This window comes from Neodiprion lecontei, chromosome 1 (genome assembly GCF_021901455.1).
Source record: "Neodiprion lecontei isolate iyNeoLeco1 chromosome 1, iyNeoLeco1.1, whole genome shotgun sequence".
NCBI lineage: Eukaryota > Metazoa > Arthropoda > Insecta > Hymenoptera > Diprionidae > Neodiprion > Neodiprion lecontei.
Genome location: NC_060260.1, coordinates 34,928,897 through 34,951,416, shown reverse-complemented (window position 1 = coordinate 34,951,416; position 22,520 = coordinate 34,928,897). Strand labels below are relative to the sequence as shown.

Genomic DNA, 22,520 nt, shown 5'->3' with positions numbered 1-22,520 from the left:
TTCCTGCGCTTGCTATAGCAATGCGCTTGTAGAGCATTTCGCTTCTCTTCAGTGACGAGCTTAAACTAACAGATCCGAAACGATCGACGAGCAGCAATCACTCTCACGTTCTTCTTCCCGAATTTCGGATCTCTCGATCCTCGCAGCTTCCGCTCCTTCGCACATCCCGCAATATCCGAAAATTATTGAAAGCTTGAGCTGAGCCAGGCGAGAGCGAGATTAAAATCGCCGTCCGCGTGTCCAGCTCCTGCAGATGCACAAAGATGCGCTGCGTGAGCGGGAACGTTGGTGATTACCGTAACCTTTGAGGCGCTACTCCGTTTGTTCGCACCAGGTTGGTTCGAAAGAAGACCTTAAGTCGGACAGTCCCTAACTGCCTTTGGGTCCTCTCCCCGAATACAGTACATCGGTTTATTGTCCGGGGTGTGAGGCTACAAAGGAGACGATCATCTGGTCCGTCCGTCACCTTGCAGTCTACGCGTACCCCATGTGGCGCAGGATCATCCAGCCGCATGTCCTGCTCGTCCTTTCCGATCGGTAAACATCCCATTTTTTTCCCTTCCACTTCGGCTTACGATCGCTACGCCGCTTGTCCACTTAATGGAACGAAGCTGTTAGCTTGCAGGATTCTTAATCAGTGCGGTTGCAAGGTCAAACTCTGATACGTCGGAGATTGTTCGTTCACTATTTCACTCTGTGCTGTATTGCAGCTCTCATTTTATCGTTGTCTTTCTCGGTAATCGTGGTTGACAAGCTTCGCTCTTAGATGCAGTGTGAGTTATTATCCTGAGGATGTTTCAGAATTTCATTACGAACCTCATGAATTGTATAATCGAAGAAGCAATACGTGCGAAGTGCGTTCTTTCGCAAAACTACGACACATCTTAGACAAAGTTTCGTAACCGGAAAATAAATAAATGCGAAAGTGGCGTGGATTTTAAAAAACTCGTCAGTTTGGAGCAGCGGTCGGTAATCTTTCCGTGTAGCAGTAACGACGAGCCGTTATGTAATTAGAAGAATATCTTGGTTTCAGTAGGATGTGGTTTACTCGGGTTTCCGATCTGTCAATTTTAATTGCCACCCATGTCACCATCTGCATCTTGTGTACACATATTACACAGAGTACAAGCGTCTACGAAGCGGGTGCGATACCGCATCAGCATATCATGCGCGGCTGTTCCTCCCGAGAAAGAAACGTCAATTACGCGGTGTAACCGTCGGTCTAGCCGAGCCAAGCCAGGCTAAGTATCTGCAGGCATCGTTTGCCATTTCATTCGTCTTTAACAACGTTGGAATTTCAGTAGCGCGGAGATCATACAGCAAAGTCTTTTCCACACACATGTAAGTTGAACGCTCGTTAAGCCTGTTATATATATCCATGTACGCGGAGATATAATTATTATTCACGTTGAGTTTAAGCTGGAAGTGCATTCCTACATTCAGTATGCACGTAGCAAGTGAGCACCGGCAGTTTATAGGTTTAAATCTAACTTAATTGAAATGGTGGTGCAGTTTCTGCCAATTTTAGCAATTCCCTTTTAGTCTGCAGGTCGTTTCTATGCAAGGGCCGTGCAGAAGTGCATAATTATTATTTATACGCAACTAACTGAACTAGCGAGCGTTGCAAATACGTTTTTCTTTCTTTTTTTTTTTCTCCATTTCATTTTGCAAATTTCCTCTTCCGCGTTCACGTTCGCCTCTGTACTCACGGTCATCAGTCTTTCACTTCGCTTTCCCCTCTGGTCCCTCCTATTTTTTATATTTATATTTATTCTTCATTTAATATTATTTTCTCGCTTCGTATAGCACGGCAACTTGCCAGCGTCGCGTTTTTGTATAAATAATTAAAACTTTCTCTTAAAGCTTTAGAACTATGTTGCCAAGGACGCGACGCCACTCGAGGCAATGTGACGGATTACTGCTCGGCCAAACCAGCAATTAGACACGACGTATGACGTATCGCAGATCTCGACGAGAGGCGGTCTGACGAGCAAGAAAAATAAATAAATAAACAAATGAATACAGGAGAATGAAAAATTATAAAAAATATAATGACTCGTTGCGGCGAACGTGCTTCATCCGCGTAGTAAGCCTCCGCGGCTTTTATCCCCACGCGGAAGAAACGCTCGTGCGGGACTAAAATTTCGGAATTCGGTAGGACGAGGAAGGGGAAAAAGAAGAAAAAACCGAGTGAAAACGATTAGAAGACCGGAGGATTCTCAGGGAGACAAATCTGTGTCCCGGATTGTCCGCACATGCGCCTCGTGCCGACAAAGCGAAAATACGCCCCGCTGCGAGGGCAATGGCGGAGCGGCCGAGTTTACTTTTCCGCAGGGCCGGAAACCCTACGGAGGAGCGATGCGGCCGCGGGCGCGCGACGCCGCTGGGTCCTGAGTTAACACGTTATTGTAGTAGGTGTGACGGACTTGCGATCCTAATCCCAGTTGACACCCGGCCAGGATACTTTCTCCGCATTGTGACTGCTGTCGCGAGTCCTGTGCGTGACCAGTTTCCCGGAACGGTCCTTAACCACTGTCTCGTAGCCGCCGGCTCGATGCTCCAGGACCGAAAATCGGTCGAACATCTCCGACGATCTCTCCTCGAGTTATTGTCGAGATTGACACAAAGGTGCGCCGAAAGCAGCCAAGGAACGAACGCTTCTCGAAGCCCGAGCAAGAGGGAATTTCCCGCAGCAACGCCAGTTTTCACGACATGCGGATGTTATCAGAGCGGCGTAGTCAGGGTCAGCTTGGATGGGAAGAACTTGTCCAGTTTCATTTATGAAAGAAAATTTTCAAGGTATCCGATCCGTGAATGAACGGTGTTAGCGGTGCGGTGGTTTCCTGCTGCGGGGATCAGCCGCATCTAGCTTTTCCCATTCGGGTCTCTCAGTGTCCTCTGGAAGCGTCGGTCCGTGCGTAAGCCTGCCGGATTATCCTGCTGTTTTCATTATTCGACAGGTTTTTCCCATCAGTGACAACTGTTTCCTGCGATTAGCTACCGCGCAAACGATAGGTCCCACTTAATTGTCATCGCTCAAGAATTCTCAGCGCATCCTGCTGGCACTTCGACGTTTAGAACGGATGATCCGATACTTGCCTGCAACGCCTTGTCAGCCATCAAATGCTATTTACTTTTAATTCGGTTACGTTCATTGTTTTCAAAAACGAGAAAGAACATTATTTTTGTGAAATTGACAAAATTACCCGGTTTTTGGCTCCAATCAACCATCGTTCAATTTTTCTTTCTCCAGATTCAAATTCCATACTATGAAATCATGGTGTATACCAAACCATATATAATATCTAAACTATGTGTGCGACTAATTAGTTTTAGTTTGGAGATTATGCATGAATTGGATAGCGATAGATCGTATCAGCCGCACTTAAGTATGCTTTCTGTAAAGATTAAACACCATCAAACACCGAAAATTCTACGTAGTACGATTGAGCGTTATACCGACGCGCAGGTACATTATTATAACGTAAAAAGTAGATACGTCAACAGATCTATGGGCGAACGGTAGCCACTTTTCCACCTGCAGGTCGGTTATCGATTTTCCAGAAGGTGAGCAGAATTACCTAGGGTACAGACAGGTGGGGTGAGCGTGTTCGTCGATGAAAAAAGCAGTCGAGCTTATCGCAGTTCTCTGTATTACCGACAACCGCGAATGTTCGTTTCGTTATTTGAAGCATTATGCGTACATACATTACCCAATGTAGAAACTTCGACGAGACAGCATTGGGTCGATCTCAGTGCAAGACTCGTTGCTTTATCGAGATAAAAAATACATCCGTGTTTCCTCGTACGGTATTTTTGTATGCAGTGTGGAGTTCATAAGTATCTTTGCGGTTAGTCCCGCAGCCTGATTTCCCCCTGTTAGCTGATAAAATATTCGAGGAAGAGTTTTCCAGCTCTTGCAGCACGAGCATTGTACATACACGGAGAAAAAAAAGACTAACATCATGCGTTATATTTCATCAACTTACGTAGCTCGGTTGACTCGTATGTAAAAGTTTAGCCCGAAAAAGCAGATGAAACAGTTGACTGACCAGTGAAAAGTTTTCGTACGAACGCTTGTTGCAGTAATAATTATTGTTCCAAAGTTATTGTCAATTTTACTTATACTACTATTTCGAATATCGTTCTTACATTTCATCAAATTATTTAATATTATTTAATATAAATAAAGACTCCGTTTATAATAAATACCATCAAAAAAGTATGTGAAAATGGCATGCCTCGACTAAAAATCGGGAGAGAAGTTCGAAAAACGGGACATTTGACGGGCGGCTGATACGCGCGAGGGTTGGAATGGGGTGGGAATGGCGATAGTAAAAGCTGTGGGATTCGGTCGGAGCGTTGCACTTGCTAATGCGATGATGAAGCGAGGCTGTTGCGGGAAGAAAATAACGCTCGCTCCTCCGCGGGGTGCGATGCTTGGCTTGCCACGCGTGACGGTGCCAGGGGTTGAACGCCGCGTGGTTACGCAAGGGTGCGAACGGGGCGTCCGCGAGACAATTGGAAAAATCACTTCTCCCAGCCCCCGAAGGTCCGTGTGGTGCTCGGGCGAAGGCGGAAGAAAAAGCTGCAAGGTGCTGTCGTGGTCCATGTGCGGGATGATCCGTCGCAGGGCGACGACACGCTAGGCCGATTCGGCTACACCGGCTTTCCCTTGAATGAGACTCATTTAGGGAGAGCGTCGCGGTTTCCAACGATGCCGAAATCGAAAACAAATTATGCGAATGCCGAATCTAGGCCAATTCAACATTTAATAATACCTATATTGCTACGTGGGGACGTCAAACTGTAACCACAAAAATCACTGCAATTGATGAGAAACGCGTAGTGGCAATTTTTTTTATCTTCAAGAGTACCTAGTTTTAAATATCTCGGAATTGGTTTGATATTTTTAATTTACTGATGAAGAATTTCTCTTACATCTTTGATTATCGTTCCTAATTCGAGCTTTCTATCATTTCCATTGCGAATTACAGATACGTATTGCTGGAAGCGGTGTCAGAGGATGGCTCGACGCATCTCACGAAGCGAGTAATTGGCTCAAGTATATTCGAAGTGTGCGCAGTCCTATGCACGCTGTCAACATGCGCCATGTTCTGATTGGTGGACAGGTAAGTTATTTTATTTACCAAGGATTCAAATACTATCTTTCAAGATCATTACGCTGAACTTCCGTTTCTGGTGTCTTTGAAATGTCAGACTGAAGGAACTGCATTATTTTCTTTAGATTGGTTCACGAGTTAAAAGTAAAAAAAAGAAAGGAAAAAAATACAGATATTATGCGTTCGAGCACCTGCGGAATGCTTCATTATAAAGCCTCATTTTCTGTCGACCTGCCGCACGCTGCAATTAGAAAAAACAACAGACTCGGCGTCAGTTGCAAATACCAATCGATTGAATGGAATTGAAACTGACCAAACAAACGAGTTAACTCCATTTAGCGCTCGTTCCAACATATGTTAGTATCGTTAAGCCGTTAATTCGTCATGAAGTATGTCCGCGCCCCTCGGGGCAATTCACTCCGCGATAACCGGCTGCGACAATGAAAAAAGCTGAAAATGATCGGGATATTTATTGTAAAAAATGAGTTTTACGGCTCTCGCAGTAGCTGCATTATTCCGTGCCATCCACGCGTCAATTTCAAGGTCCGAGTGACTCGGGGCCGTCTGAGGTCACTCTGCAAGCTTGCAGGGGCTGCAGGGTCAAAACCGGGAAACGACGAACCGAGACCGGATCAAAAGCGACTCACGGTGCGAACGGAGACACATGACACTCGTATGCGTGTATTATACGAGAGGAAACTCAACTCGGGGTGTTTGGTTATTAAGTCGTCGAGCCCCGGCGTTTTCATTGCCGCGGGAGTTGGGGGTTCTATCCCCGATTCGTGAAGAGAGGGAAAAGTGACTGCCTATCACGACCCAGCGTCACTGTAATCACTCGGCTCGTCGATTACGACTCTGATTGATTTATTCAAGGGTGAATCGGTCGATGCTGCGTTTTTTCTTTCATGTGCTACGCCTGCGAATCGAAAAAAGTCAGGATGGACGGAAAAAGAAAATGATGAGTGCTAACGCGATTCGTAGATCGTACAAATTATCTATCTTTTATGTGTTACACTTGGAGAACACTGACTTTTGAGCATTCGACAAAATCAATTCATAGGCAAGCTTAGAAGAACATTTTTTTCGGGGTAAAACAAAATACCAGAAACAATCAAATAATTGCTCTAAGAATATGAGAAGATTTCAAGTATAGCCTGACAGGTGTTTTTTTTTTTTATGCAAAATTTGGAACCTAAAAACTTTGCGCATTAGATTCAATTTGCATGGTCAGTTTTATTCGACTATTTATCTTTTCGAAAATCTAAAAGGTATAGCTATCGTTTTCAGCCATATCTTTTCAATCATCCATAACAATGACTTGAGAATATTTTGAACCACTAACAATGTCACATATGCCTATATCGCTATTAAAAGTTGAAACGATGACTTATTTGATTGCAATAATTGAAAAATCATTTCGCAACCTCCAAAAAATGATTTCAATGTATGGATCTGATTTCGCAATCGCAACAGAATTTTTCGTATTGTGGTGTCAATTTGTTTTTGTAGAAACATCTTTATTTCACGTGAAAGTAGTGGGAATAGTAATATTTTTGGTCGCTTCGACGAATTTTTCCGAGTATATATTTGTCACGGTTTTTGTAACAGATCATAGTTTTAATATTATTCTTCGAGCAATGTTCACGTTATTCGATTGTTGTCATTCATTTAACTCTTATCACAATGAATTTTCAATGAATTAAAAAAAATGCACGAACTGACGATAAATAGAATCTGACCATATTGCATAGAGTTTCTTTCAAGAAACAAACAGGAATTGCAAATAATTTGAAAGTTGAAAACGTCGTCATTGAAACAACACAATTCAACAATTGTGATTTCAAAAAATTTTGATGAACGCTGAAAAACTAGCAACTCTAGTTACACGTCGAAGAGAAAGCGAAGGTTACCCCAATTCCCAGGATCCGATTTTTGGAAGACGAATTCATCTCCTAAACCCGCTTCATCCCCGTCATAAATACGTAACATAAACCTTCCGATCGCAGGTGGTGTACGAAACGATTCGAGATATAGCAGCGGGCGAGGAGCTGCTTCTGGGTTCGCGGGAGCCGCTCCAGCTGCAGGATATGCTCGGTGAAAACACGGTGGAGGACAGGAGCGACAAGGAGACCGGTAAGTGCGAAATTGTAACACGGTACATATGTTAAACACATCGTTCCGCCCTGTGACTCCTCGCGTGGAACGATACGCTTCGAATCGAGTCTCGTGCGTACGCCATTAGCCGGCGCAACTCAGGGCAGGTATGCATATGCAGGGTAGGTACAGAACTGCAGGCAGGTGCTCCGCAGGACAGGCGGACTTGCAGCGCAAGGGTAGATAGGCCCAGATACCGGGTCCTGGGGGTCAAACGTGATCGGTGACTCGTGATTCGCACCAAAGTCGGGTCGCAACCCAGCCCAAATAGTCGCCGCTCGTAGCAGGTCGTCACGCCTCGACGAACTCGGCGTGATTCACCTGGCCAACCGTCTCTCTCGGTACGCTCACCGATTTTTTTTGTCTTTCGCCGCACGCGTGTCCGCTGCACAACGGATTCGGGGAGTACTCGTAAAGTGGAGTTAACATCATTCCCATCTAGCGTCGGATCAACGATTCGAACGCACGAGTCTGCGTCGTAGAAATAATCGTCAAATACACTGCTGTACTTTGTCATCGATAATGGTTAAGGATCGTTGAGTAACAACGTACTTTCTTCTGAGTCGAAGGTCAGGTGAGGGGACGAAAATCGTTTAAAAAATTTCCGGTTATGTCGTGTGCGCCGATGATGGTGAACGCGAATGAAACAACGTACCTGTAATTATGAAATGGAATTAAATCTGAGCAAATTGTTGATATCTTGGCTTGTGTTATTCGAATCTGGACAGATTCGCTTTTATTGCGTCGTCGAGAAGTCGTTTCATTCGTCTTGACTGTCAGTGAAGATTTTTTAAGGGGGTTTTTCTCTTATTCTAACTTGCTATTTCGACTTCGGATCCCATTCATCTTTGAACGAAATAAAATATTCCGCACTTTTTTTCTGGTTCAAGTGCATACTCTTGAGTTTCAATCGAACAAGATTAAGTATCGAACCCTATGTATTTTACAATTTTACTGTGGGCAAATGAGATGCTTGTATAACCTTCTATAAGTTGATAAAGACATACACTTCCATGGACAGATAGAGCAAAGCACCTGAAACGATAGAAAATAAGATCCAAAGAAAAAATCGTCCGATCAATGAATTATACGAAAAATTGTTCGAAATTTATTCTCATCGAGCGTCTGAACGTGATGAGGTTGGATTTGAATTTATCGACAGAAATATTATATAAATTAGATCGTGACTCCGAAACGATCGTTGACAACGCGACTGTATAAGGCTGAAGAAGAGATTTGGAAGGGTGTACAGAGTTTCGTCAAGATTATGCGAAGGCCGGATGCCGGGTGGTGGTAATTAAAACGGTGCTAATTATCAAAGTTGAATCGAATTGCACGCGCGCCGCGGCAACTGTTGCGATTTCGGCAATAATTTTTACAACGCTGTTCTTTACCTTCGGCTTCTCCGCTCATTTAATTTTTGTCGACGGTTCGTTTTTTACCCTCCCCATTCTCTTCTACTCCTGCAAGCACGAAGCACTCCAAAACTTTTTTAATAAAGTTTCGTCTCGCAAAAATTCGATACTGATTATTCTCGGAACACTCGTTTGCGTTTGATGAACTCCGAGCGATACACATTCGTTAAAATATCGATCAACCGACACTCACCCTCCAACCCTCCGGGGGAGTCACGAGTCAAGCTGTGCCGGAAATGGACGCCGCTAGTTCCGGTCAAATGTTTATCCGTAATTACTCGAGCCACGTATCAGGGAGTATAAGTGGCATCAACGAGCGGTACAAGTCAACGGGGGTTCGGGGGTGAGTCGGAACCATCGTAATGCGACCAAAACAAATCCCCCGTCTCTGATTCTTTTCAAATCATTCGCCATTCTCCGACCCAATGACGTTCGGTTTTGGATGAAACGCTGCAGATACAAGCTCCGAGGAACGAACGACTGGTCGCGCAGGTTCCTAGATGAATTTTTCGTCAAGTTCAGCCCGTGACTACTAGCGACCAGAGAATTCCCAAGAATTCCCATAACTTCTTAGGGGCTAATTGCGCGGGGCGCGTGCTCGGCATATCTTTACCGGCTGCAGGGGCGCTGCGGAGTGGTTGAAAATTAAGGAGTATTTTTACGAGACACTTTTAGAGCCGGGACATGCCGTTGCAATTAAGTTCACCCCAGCGATATAAACGTTAATTTGTAAAATTAATTAAGAAATTAAAGTAGGCTCAACGTAGCGCGCAATCGGCGCCTCCGGGTGGCCGGAAAATATGCATCTATACGAATTAGCAGTTTATAAACGCCGACCACGTGTCACCCGGGACGTTCTCATATCTCAAAACGCTCCTGCACTGCAGCAGAGAACAACTTCCCCCCGAGGCGGCGGGCGACAATGCTGAGCAAAATATAATCGCAATAATGATGTCAAACAGGCGTAAGCGGGCCGAGCAACCCTTGCGACGGGCATCTGCGCCCCTGCAATGGCTTTTCCCCCGGATTTTCCCCGTCTCCCCATGCAGTTCGCTGCAGAAGCGTACGCGTTTTTTTTTTTTTTTTTATTCCCTACATACGCACAAAACGCTGTAGCTATACACGAATCGTGTCTACATATTTCTTTCGGGGGATAGAATCGCTTTAACACGCCTACGTCGGGTCGCCCATTCGGCTAAACTACCGGCCGAAAAAATACGGACACGCGTCCTCGCATTTGTCCCCCATACGTCATAGGTGTGTGTATGCATATATAGATGAATTCAAATCGCGGCTTAACCTCGGATATTATATCGCGTCAGATCGCCATTTCGTTTTACATTCTGTACTAAGGGAGGCACGTGTCTCTGCTCTGTAAAACGGCGCCGCTGTTTCATAACCGATGTTCTGCTGGCATTTTTTTTTTCTCTTTCTTATCTGGTTCTTCACATACCAAATTTTATTTGGAATTGCACCCATGGTTCCAAAGTCATTTTTATGGGATATCAAGCGACTTAGATTACTGATTAACCTGATCTCGCCATTAACTGTAATATGGGACTGACTTTAAATGGCGTTGCATCGCAGTTTTAAGATTACAACAGCGCAGTTTCCGGGCAGACTGTAGAGTTTCGTAACTATGTATACAATTTACATACGATTTAAGTATATAATGCGATTACGGCGTACGAGGGTGGGAAACCGCAAGAGATCGTGAGGCCGGATTCCACCATCAGGCGCCTAACCACGGATGGGCGTAAACGCGTTCAGAAGGATCCGCGCTCGGTGTTAACGCGTGTGTGAGTTATTATAGTTCCCGAGACATATTCTGTGCTACCCACTTTTTCGCAAGCCATTAGTTTTTTCCTCCACGTCTCTATTAGGGGTTTCGATAATTTATGACGCGCTTTGTCGATTAACACGCGCGTAACCGGGTCCAGGATAGAAAAAGGATAAAAAGCAAGCAAAGTCGTAGCAAAGAGAGAAGTTAAAAAAAAAACACGACCCAAAAAAGGGGTACGACACAATGGGGCACGCGCCCAGCGGCGGTACACGCGCAGCCCTATCTGATCCGACGCCTCGAAACTAATGACGCGTCTATTTGACTTTTGGCTCGAGCGATGATCGGCGCAGCGATGCAACCTTGACATATATTATACGCGTTTTACGCCGCTGCGACGCAGGAGTAATTTTTCTTTCTTTTCTTCTTTTCTCTTTAAACTATATTTTATCCACCTTTTCCTCATCAGATTTCACGATTTTGCCGTTTCCGTTGTTTGCGCAGTGTGAACGTTATTTTTTACACAGCAAGATCTTCACACATCACATTCCGGACGTATAATAAATGTAATATTATATCTTATTTGTAATTTCAACTTCTTGTTTTTTCCTCTCAGTTACGTAATTTTCACTTCCTCGTGAACACGTGCGAATCGCGAACCCGCAGATGCGTATCTTATTGAACCAGACGAGCTCTAGTTATACGTATCGAGAATCTTTGTTCTCCTGTTTACTTCTTTCTTTCCGTCGTAATTCCACATCGCTTCCACCCTTTGTCGGCCGGATGACGCGATTCCCCGCAAACGTACGCAGAGTCACTTGAATTGATTTCGGTTACTTTTTCCCAGGCCGCGCGTCCTCGGCTACCCGGGTGTTCCGCAGTCCAACGGACTTCGCTACGCCGGTGGATCCCACCTGTTGACTTTCCGCAAGGCTACCTCGCCGGGGGTCCATCGGATTCCCAGCGTATTATACGTTAGGATTACGTTAAACATATACGCCTATCTGTGGCTAGCTGCACTTTATTATTCGTCGCCCACATTGAACGTTTGCTCTGTATGTTCTTGTGACGGTTTGCCGCACGCCCTAGCGGGAAATTCTCATCCAGTAAATTAATACGCAGGACAGTGAATGTATTGAACTTGAAAACACATTGAAGATTTGAAAAGACGTTTTCAAATCATTCTTTCCTCTTCTCCAAAAAATATTTTTATATTTCACCAAGAGTCTTTGGTAATTTTGATCCTCTACGATTTCAACATTCAAGCATGTTATCATATTATTGCGATGAATTTAGAACAGCTTTTTGAAAGTAAAATTTACTTCGATGTTTTTAATGTCATGGTCAATAACATATTTTATGCACGTCATGTTGAATAGGAATATTAGCAGTACTTCAATTCAACGAATTTTTCCCGGACAGTCTAAACCACCGTTCATAAGTGTGATTAGATAAAGCAGTTCCTCCCAATGAAAAAGACAGCTGTACTGAAGTTACGTATTTGCGTCAGAAATTGTAATGCTCGTCATTTACGTGGTGATACCTTGAAAAGTTTGATGGTGTACGGAACATCTATGTACGTTAACGGTGTTTCGGAAAAAAATAATTCACGATTTTCCACCGTGGGACCCCCTAAAAAGTTTGTTTTGGTTAAAAGAAAGATTCTGTAAAAATATGAACGTTCTACGTTATGTGGAATGTCGTGCTCATTAGATTTTTTACTTTTTTTTTTATACGTTGTTATGAATTTGTGAAATCACACGTTGTAGCACTTCAGTTACTATTTCTTTCCTGACATTTATATTCGATCCAAAGATCACAATACATAACGCAACGATACATCAACCGGAGTCTTGATATTACAAGTGTGGGTCTTCTCTGTGATATAATATGATATTGTGATTGATGTAAGCAATGAGCAGAAAAATTAATTCACGTCACTTCATAAATTTAAAAAATTGTATAACAGTGAAAAATCAACCGAGCGCGAACTTCCGCATAACGTAGAACTGTCATCTTTTGACAGGATTTTTCATTCGTCCTAAAAAAACTTTTTAGGGGGTGCCGTGGTGGAAAACCGTAAATATTTTTTACTGAAAGACCCTAATACACGTAAAAGCATGACCGGGATAAGTATTTATCAAGCAGCGACTTTACCGCAACAGTAAGGATCGAACCGCTGAATGGAGAAGAATGAAAATGACGAATTCTCGGTAATACGGAAAGTAAAGCCGAGATGGTCTACAATGAGGTTGACCGCATCCCTTTAAAAACTGAAGGATAAAGCACAGAAGCGAGAAATGCCCGAAGGCCTCTCGGCCCCCGTAAGCGGTAATTAGTTTTAGATAGACGTGCGATTAACACTGCGTTCGGGGTGAGCAGAGGGTGTAAAACGTGCCGGCGTCGGAGGAGGTTCCCGTACGTGGCCGTACCCGGTTCCCATGGCGGTCCGTTGGGGGCCACCGCCGCAGCCATATGGCCGCCAAGTGCATATAACAGGAGATTTAAATAACCGTTGAGATCATTCATGGGGCCCATTTTATCGCCGGTTTAATTCGAGAGCGCGCCGATGATCCCTACCATTAATAATTATCCCGTCCCTTGTCGGCGCTCACGACGTGCGAAGCTATTCGGCCGCAGCCGAGCCGCTTCTTGTCCCTGCGGTTATCCTCGACGAAGTTCTGACCAGCTCCCAGCTCTTTCACAATCAGTCCTCGCGTCGAGTGCGCAAGTTGACGCTCGGATCAGCTGCCTACTGCCATCGCTTCGCTTTCTTCTTACATCGAAGGAAGTTTCTTCGTATCAGATCTTCGGACAGGTAGGAAAGCCGTAAAGACACAACTTTTGAGAACATAACTCGTAATTCGTAATTCGTAATCTACAAGCCAGGGGGAAACAATATTAAAAAGAAAAAAAAAACGTATAATACTCCGGGTGCAATTCTCGAAAGTTATTTTGAAACAAGAATTTTCAAATTTGGGGCATTTGGTTCTGCATATGATTTACCGCTCTCAACTTCCTGACTCGAGCAATCGTCGGCTGTGGTATTCCTGCCGCGGGGGTGTCCCGGGGCTGGTTAGGATTGGACGGTATCCTGGACGCAACGGCCAATAGGAAACGAGCCCGAGCACCCCGACCGCATCCGTTTATTCGAGGACCTGGCGCTCTAACTGGAGCATCGTTGTTTCTATTGTCTTTAGGACGAGTTGTGTGTCGGATCGCAGTCGGTGCACAGTGACTTCTTCTCGTGGTTGTTTTGGAAATCGTCAGGACCCTTCATAGAGGCATCTTGGATTCTGCGTGTAATTCAGAAGTCAGTTTTACTCAGTGTCACGTAATTCGATACATCGTTTTTTTGTTCAATCAGTGGATAAGTTTTAGATTTTTTCCCGCCCCCGTGCGATTTACAGGATGAAACATATTGAAACACACCGTTTTTCAGAACACGAAAAACTTTGCGGATTTCTTATCCGTATTAGTTTTTATCGAGAATTCATTCAAAATGGATCAGAGTCAACGCAATCAATTTCCGTAATAAAGTGTATCGATAATCCGACACCGAGAGTCATCGATAGCTTGGCTCTGTTCAATTTCGTTTCGCTCCTCGTTCAGCCAGCTACGGCTGAGCTTCAACGTAGGCATTAGTCGTTCGGTTTAATAATTCAACTTGTGATTCCCACGACACACGATGGCGCTTCTCCTATCCGTCACGCCACTGTCGCTAGTCCTGGTTGTCCTCTATTCCACTCGCTATTTGCACCGAAGCTCGTTGGCCTCAATCACGTGACTTAATGGCACCGAGCAAAAGGGCTGTTACCCATTTACGATTCAATTCCAAGCGATACTCATCATGCCTGTAAAGCTAAATTCTGAAGTAAACAGGTATCGGGTCAGATGCTCGGACACGGAGATCACGAGTGACTCGTTATGATCAATCCAACTAATATTTTTCTCTTTTTGTTTCAGCTTCTCAGCACAGCGGTACCGTCGATGAGGACAGAGAGGAGGAGAAGGAAGGGGACATAAGGTGCACGGTCTGCGATAAACCTTTCCAGGAAATCGACTCGTAAGTACTTAACAAAATCACTGACTTAATTGTAGGCTTTGAACTTTCATCAAAAATGCGAACAACTTCAGAGTCAGGTACATGTTGGGCGTGTACTATAAATTTGTGTATAAAAATTGTTTTTCGTTACACAATTCGAAGGTTGTACCAAGGTGGGAGATAGACATGGGCAGTGATGGTCGCATGCTAAAAGTCACCCTCTGAAACGGTAATTCGGCGTTCCAGACATATACACGTATAAAGCATAGGCAGGTTATCTCGATGAAAAGATAGGTAATCGGTTATACTAAAAACTCGTAACGGTGAAACTCGATCGTCAATTATTAATTAACCGGGTGAATTCAGGTACGAGCGTGTTATCAATTGGAAATCTTGGCAGGGGGCGCGCGTCGTTGATTCCATAACGCAACCTGCGAGGGTTGTGTAGAAATTAGGTAATCCCAGGTACAGGTCGCCAGGGTCGGTCGGGTTGCGGGATTGATATACTTATGTGACGAAACACCTGAGAGCCACTAGCGTGGTGCAAACCCGTGATTACAGCCCGGCGTGATGGATGACACCACGGTGTGAGGCCGGACGAGTGTCTCCCGCCTTCGCAGCGTTCAACTCCGAACTAGTTTGCTTTATAGATTTTGCCATTAGATATAATAGACACTCTTTGTTTGCGATGTGTCGTATCGCTCGATAGGCTTCCCATAAGAAATTTGCCGGTGCATTATTAATTCGAATTTCCTTCCTCCGACGCCTGTGAGCTTCGTACCAATTTGTACTGCCAAGCCCAATCTTTTCTCCCCTTCCTTCTCTCTCGCTCTATCACTCTCTTATCACTCACTCACTCTCTTTCTTCCGGGACTGTAAACCGCCAAGAGGAAGAATCTATGCATACAGAACTATAGAATCGGTTTTAGGCTCATTGTCGGTTGGCTTTGAGTGACTTTCGAAGAACGCGTCCTGCTTCGACTCGACGTTACTCGACAGCATTTCTTTTGCGTCAGAGATAATCGGCGCGGCGGGGAAAAGCCACAGAAATCATTGGAGATAGCGGATCCCTGGTCTCTGCGGCGCACACTTGCAGCCTGTTCATCGTCCGGTGGTTAGAACCACGGTCGCGGAGTATCTTTTCCGGGTTAAATTTCACACGTCGTCGTTCGCTGGGCAAAATCAATGTCCCCATCCCCGTTCCGTTCTGTGCTGTCGTGACCGTTGCGTGCCCGTACCCGTGTGCCCCTGCCCCGTGTCGATTCGCTATCGTGCCTCAAGTCCCCATCCCCTGGTCGTGACCCTTTTTGAAGCACCCTCAAGCCCGGCTGGAGGCGGAGGCGGAGCCGGCCGCGGGGGTGGAAGGTGGTTATCACGCAATGGTGAGAACTGCTCACTTAGTCACCACCCTTGACTCTGCTTGGATCAACTCTAGACTCGTGGCATATCATCGCCGTCGCGGGGCGATCCCGTAGCCCTCCGTAGGTAGTTTTGCGAATGCTCCGACGATTCCATCTTGTTTTTGTCGCGGTGGATCTACTTGTACGGAACTTGCGTCGGAAGACGTTGAGGGTGATCGTGTGTCTAATGTGCACTTTTATTTTGTTACAGACTCGATGGCCACCTGGTAACCTGCCACAGGTATCCAGCGGAGCAATATCGGTGCGAAACGTGTCACAAGGGCTACGCATGGAGGCCACTGGTCGTTCGGCATCGGGCGATCGTTCACGGTGACCTGAAGAGCTACCAGTGCGAGAACTGTCCAAAGGTAAGAGTCGATCGTGGTTCGAAATCGAGTTGGCTAAAAATTCCCTATTAGTCCACCATCTCGACTCACGTACCGGCCATCTTTCCCCAGGTGTTCACTGATCCCTCAAATCTCCAGCGCCACATTAGGACCCATCACGTTGGCGCCCGAAGTCACGCCTGTCCGGACTGCGGCAAGACGTTCGCGACGAGCTCCGGCCTGAAGCAGCATACCCACATCCACAGCAGCGTGAAGCCTTTTCAATGCGACGTATGCTTCAAGGCCTACACGCAGTTCTCAAACCTCTGCAGGCACAGGCGAATGCACGCTGACTGTAGGGCGCAGATAAAGTGCGGTAAATGCGGACAGTCCTGCAGCTCAGCATCGGCTCTGTCGAAACACAAACGGTTCTGTGACTCTACGGGGCCGCCCGGACCCACCGGAGCCATGCCTCAGCTCCCGACCTCGGGGCCCAGCTCGTTTCTCGTCTACCCACGGCCGCAGTGTACGCTGCCCTTCTACCCGGTTCCGAGTCTAGGACCCTACCCAGGCATGTTCCAAAACGCGGGAGGATTGTACAACAATTCATTCGTCTACCCGCCGAAGATCGAGGAGCTTGAAAAGCGGTGCGAAAGCCCGAAGAAGGAGAGGTTCACGCCACCTCGGATACCGACGCACCACAACAAGGTCTCACCCACTACGGCCGAGGAGGCGACGTCGACCTTCAGGCCGTCCCCTGCCAGGCCGCCGGTTCAACCCACTCCGGAAACGGACGAGGAGTCGCCTTTGAAGCAGTGCAAAGTGGAAAAGAGCTCGGAGGCCGAAGCGATGCAGGAGGAACCCGTGGACCAGCCGCTCGATCTCAGGGTCGAGACAAGGAGACGTCAAACGCCCAGCATTGCCGGAAGTCACAGTTCCTCCCCGGTCCCCGTCGTCGAGGAGGCGATAACCGATCCCTGGAAGATCAAAGACGAGGAACGCATAGGGGCCAGGGTGAAGAAGTTGGCTCTCAGTCCGCCGTGCACCGTCGCCGAACAACCGCCGACGAGCGCGCCTCCCCACATGGCTTATCCACGGCCCATTCACCCGTTGGTACTGGACGCCATGTACCGCGCTCCGTCCGGGACGTTCCCTGGTTTCCCAGGGGGACCCCTGCCCCCCGGTGGTGGACCCGAATCTCGGCTCCTACCGCCGCTTCCACCCTTCGGACCTTCCCGTGGGTATCATTTTTTAGGGTCGCTCATGAACGCGCCCAGTGGCGGTAGACCAGGTGGGTTCGACCTCCTGGCCCGTCCGCCACTCGGCGCGTTCCCCGGCATGAAGCCGTTTCAGGAGGTGATGTCCCACCCCCACCACCACCCCCACCACCACCCTCACATCAAGACGAAGGATCGGTACGCGTGCAAGTTCTGCGGCAAGGTGTTTCCCCGTTCGGCAAATCTCACGAGGCACCTTCGGACCCACACCGGGGAACAACCTTACAAGTGCAAGTACTGCGACAGGTCCTTCAGCATTTCGAGCAATCTCCAACGCCACGTTAGGAACATTCACAACAAGGAGAAACCCTTCAAGTGCCCGCTTTGCGAAAAGTGCTTCGGGCAGCAGACGAACCTCGATCGCCATTTGAAGAAACACGAGGCTCCGGATGGCAGCGTTGTCGGTTCCGCCGCCGACTCACCCGGGAGCAGCAACGAGAACGAACGGGAGGATCCCTGCTTTGACGAGATAAGGTCCTTCTTCGGCAAGGCCACCGCGGAGGGTGACGGATACTGCCTTCCTCACCCCTACCCCACTTACCTGCCGGGCAGACTTCACGACCTTCACGGGACGAATCCTGAGGGCGAATACGACGAGGACGAGGACAGCGAAGAGGGCGTCTCACCCCTCGAGGAGCCCGACGCCATGTCCCCCATGGAACAGGACAACTCGCCGTCGCCTCAGTTCGAGCTCAAGCTTAGGGATAAGCAGGAATTGCTCAACAATAATACCGCCGAACCAGTGATAGAGGTATCGACGTAGCCAGCAACGGGGCGACTCCGACGTCGAACTCGCCCGAAACCGCCGCTCCGCTTTTCCTTTACTTAGTGATTAGTTAGCTATCCGATTTTTATTTTCTTTTCTTTAAGATTTTTATTTTTTTTTATTTTTGAAAGAGAGAAGGAGACATAATATAGTTCGACAGGCAGTTCTCTGTACTTTGGAATTGTGCACGGCGTAATGCAAAACTAATATATATTTGTCCTTATTTGCCTAAGTAAGTCCCTTAAATAGTTAGTTCCTACAAAACGCGTCAATGATAATTTAATGCAGATATCGGATACAAAATACAAACGTTAATGACTTTTTTTTTTTTTGTTCTATTTTTTTAACAAGTTTTCAATGACCTTACTTACATTTAATTTATCAGATTCATTCAGTGAGGGAAGGCTCTACCGAAATTGTGAAATCTACCTGCTTTAAATCAAATTTAATTCAGGATCTCGTTGATATTGATTAATGGATTATATTACAGCTGATTCTGTGAACCGTTGCAAAATATTTCAATAAAATTGTGGCAATTGTTTACATTTTGCAAGGCTCAAAACGTTATATCTCAAACATTATCTCGATCTTTTCAAAATTAAACTATGAATATTGATCAATTTTGCCATAGAGAGTATTTTCTCGGTAGGATGTTTCAAAAGTGAGTCCTCGTTCTCCCCTGCACTGATATTTATTGTTACTATAATAATAATTATTATTAATTATGGCTTTATCGAATTTTTTATTTCAACTTAAAATTAAATCTATTACTATCATCATCATCATCATCATCATCATCATCATCATCATCATCATCATCATCATCATCATCATCATCATCATCATCATCATCATCATCATCATCATCATCATCATTATTATTATTAGTATCCTCATTATTACGATTAGTGTTACTGCTTACTATTGTTAATTTATGACTATAATTTCAAGTCAAATATGTCAATCTTATATACACGATGGATGAAAATCAAATTTTGTAGTCAATGAAAAGAGAAAAGTGAAAAGAAGAAAGAAGGGTTTTGGAACGAGTTATAACCTATGTCAAAATTTGTAGTCTGACAAGCCAAAGTGAAAGAGGAAGACAGAGAGAGAAAATAAAAAACAAAAGTGTAATTACGGAATTATAAAAAGTTATGTACAAATTTTCATTAGGTAATAATGTTTGTAAAAATCTCTGTAATTCTTAATATATTATTATTATTATTAAAATTATCATTATACATATTATAGTAATTATAGTAGCGATCAGGGGCATTCGTCTCGTGTCGTGATTATTAAAGAAATAAAAGAAGACGCCGCGTGTTAATTGAAGAGGAAATAAAAAAGCGAAATATTGAGGAGTGAATGACGCCGGTTTCTCGGTGCTCCGTACCTAAGCTAGAGAATTGGATAAGTGCGCCCCTGTCAGATTTTTAGCATAGCACACGATCTCTAAACTACGATTATTATTCGTTCATTAAAGCTATATATCTTATAATATAATTAAACACACAATCACACACGAGTCAAGTCACGAGATGGGGCAACACTTATTTTTCACTTTAAAATTTAACATGTTACATGTTCTACATATCTCCTCTCTTGTAGATTATATATGATATTATAAATTGATGAATTTTAAATAAGTCTAGATTAACCAAGCGATAGACTATAATTATTAAGTAAAAAATCTATTATGACTCTGTCTATCTATACATACTGTATAAAAGCATCTGTACTTCATTATTACTATACTATTAAAATAATATACTTCAATTTATTAAAATCATCTTATTTCAGTCTACATCTCGATCATCGCATCCAGCTAAACCAATTGATATTTCGAATTAACCTCAGGAAAGCTTTTGCTGGACGCAAACAGTTCTGAACAGTTCATTGGAGAACGCAATTTCCGTTCTCTCAATCGTTGATGGCCGTGTAAGTATAAGACAAAACTGTTGTATATATTACAATTAATTTTTATTGTGAGTTTTCAATCAAACCGGTTCGTTACCATGTATATTTTTTCACTAGCTAACAAATTATCACCGGCACTTTAATTTTCACCCATAAAAAGAAATATATAATACTTATGGAAAAGGATGATAAACAATATAAATAATATTTTATTGAATTTGAGATGGTTTCTACATAGTACAATATTTGGTAATGAACCGAATAATCAATTTCTGGATTTAAAAAAAGTCTGGTAATTGCTCTATAAATCCATCATTCGTCTTTTTAATTGATATTTTACTTCGATTTAATGGTCACAGAACTGCATCAATTGGATAGACCGGCGGCCAGTAGAAAACTGCAGGATTCTGCGTTACCGGCGAAAGGTTGAACGGTGTGTAACGAAGTCGCTGAAACACGCCTAAACAAAGGCAAGTGCACCTACGCCATTTGTTGCATTTGTTGAAAATAATAAAAGCCACTGGTATATAGATACCGAGCCCTTTCAATCGGTATTCATGTTTGTCATAATTTTCCGCGTCTGCCCGATACTCAAATAGTTTGTTAAGACTCGATCGCTAACGAATGTACTTTATGATCCAAGGTGCATGGATCATCATTCCCTGCATTATCTACGGCGGTACACATGCCGGGGACGCATTTGGTGGCGGTACCTTACGAAGAGGTGGCCAACCATAGAAGGGACATTGATTACTGATGTGGAATCGTGTCGAACAGGCGGGTAAAACAAGCTCGATAGCGATTCGAAGCCGTGTAAATAATGATAGCCTTAATATTGAAGGAAGGCAAGACTATTAGCCAGACAATCGAGTCAGCAGTCACGGTACTTTGCTTTGTATACGCTCAGCTTTCTAAACAGCGGTAATGGATTCTACGAATCTAAATCATTGCCTATTACGAATGATATAAGATGATGGAACCTAAAACGGGTGCCTCGAGATAACGATTGAGAAATTTTTCGAGATAATTGATTTGCGCCAGAGCAACAAGACCATGTCCGTTATATGGGCGCTATTATTTTTCACCTTGGTCGGATGTGAGGTATAAGATATAGAATTGGTTGGTTGACCCTGCGGGCGGTCGTCAATAATGGTGGATATCGGTCGAGATCTCGCTCCTCGCTCATTGCTAAAATTGCGTCATTCTCTCTCTCTCTCTCTCTCTTTCTCTCTTCTTCTCTGTCGGTCTCTTCTCTAAATTGTTGTTTCTTGGTTTCTCCAATTTTTTTCCCTTTGCTGCCCCTAATTGCCTCAGAGACGAGGAATGCGAGAAAACGACGCCCGCCCATCCGTATCTAGCCCTCGTAAACTACACAATCATACCTCGAATCATAAACTTCCCCATTCTTTATTTATTCGGCTTAACGCCGCAGTTTCTCGCTAAATATAATGTTTCCCGCGCGATCATGATAATTATTAATTTTCCCGTTAACGTGCCGATAATAAAATATCTTTACGATATAGAAACAGAAAGTGATCGAGTCGCCTCGGACTATCTTGTGTGTATACATGCACTACTTGTTTAAGAATCTAATGACCATAGTGAACGATATCACCTTACCGGAATATCGAGAGGGGCGCAGATCTCCTGTATATGTCTCGCAGTAATCCCGGTCTGCTTGAATATCCATAATACCGAGTCGGTCCGTGCGTGCGAAGGTGTGATATCAACGCGAGGTGGATTTAACAGTTATGATACGTTGAGACGGTACCTGCAGCCTGCGTTATTAATTGTAGTAGTGAAAAAAGAACGCAATCCCAGAGCCGATAGAGCGATTGGCCAAACGACCGAATGCCCACGAAGTTGGACAAAAAATAGTTGTCTAGGTCCTCTCGTGTCATAAGCAACGGCAGCAGCGGCAGCAGAGCGGCAGCGGGAACAGCGGCGAGCTGTTGTTAACAATCACTTTCAACCACAAAAGAGGGCCGCGTGTTGATTGAGACAAGCGACTCACTTCGGCCGGGCTCTGAGGCAATATTCTACGCGCGAACGAACATTATTGCGAACGCAATGCGACAAAAAAGTAAAACTAATCACGAAATTCCACGGCGTGCAGGAAATCGCACGTCCCTGTCTAGAAAGTGGAAAAAATCAATCTTCGATCGAACAGATCGAGCCTCGCTCGATTCGGCGTTATAAGGCATCGGTAGTGCGTTATATTCTGGACACATCAATCACCTCTGTTCTCCAGTGTCTTGAAACTTTCCAAAAAATTTTAAACCGAGTCCAAAGGCCTACCGAGACGAAATAACCGTCG

At 44.9% G+C, this 22,520-nt stretch overlaps 1 protein-coding gene across 2 annotated transcripts in view; it reads left to right on the top strand.

The window, feature by feature from the left end:
• The window catches only part of LOC107223307 (histone-lysine N-methyltransferase MECOM-like), a 32,666-nt gene extending 11,967 nt beyond the window's left edge, over positions 1-20,699 (top strand). The window contains exons 4-9 of one of the 2 annotated variants that reach the window (XM_046729923.1): positions 4,998-5,132; positions 7,130-7,256; positions 14,439-14,538; positions 16,129-16,285; positions 16,403-20,224; positions 20,563-20,699. In XM_046729923.1, coding sequence (XP_046585879.1) covers positions 4,998-5,132; positions 7,130-7,256; positions 14,439-14,538; positions 16,129-16,285; positions 16,403-18,283 — 2,400 coding nt within the window. In that variant the 3' untranslated portion in view covers positions 18,284-20,224; positions 20,563-20,699. Of the gene's footprint in view, positions 1-4,997; positions 5,133-7,129; positions 7,257-14,438; positions 14,539-16,128; positions 16,286-16,375; positions 20,225-20,562 lie in introns of both variants that reach the window. The other variant, XM_015662950.2, reaches the window with a different exon arrangement.
• Positions 20,700-22,520: the final 1,821 nt, after the last annotated feature.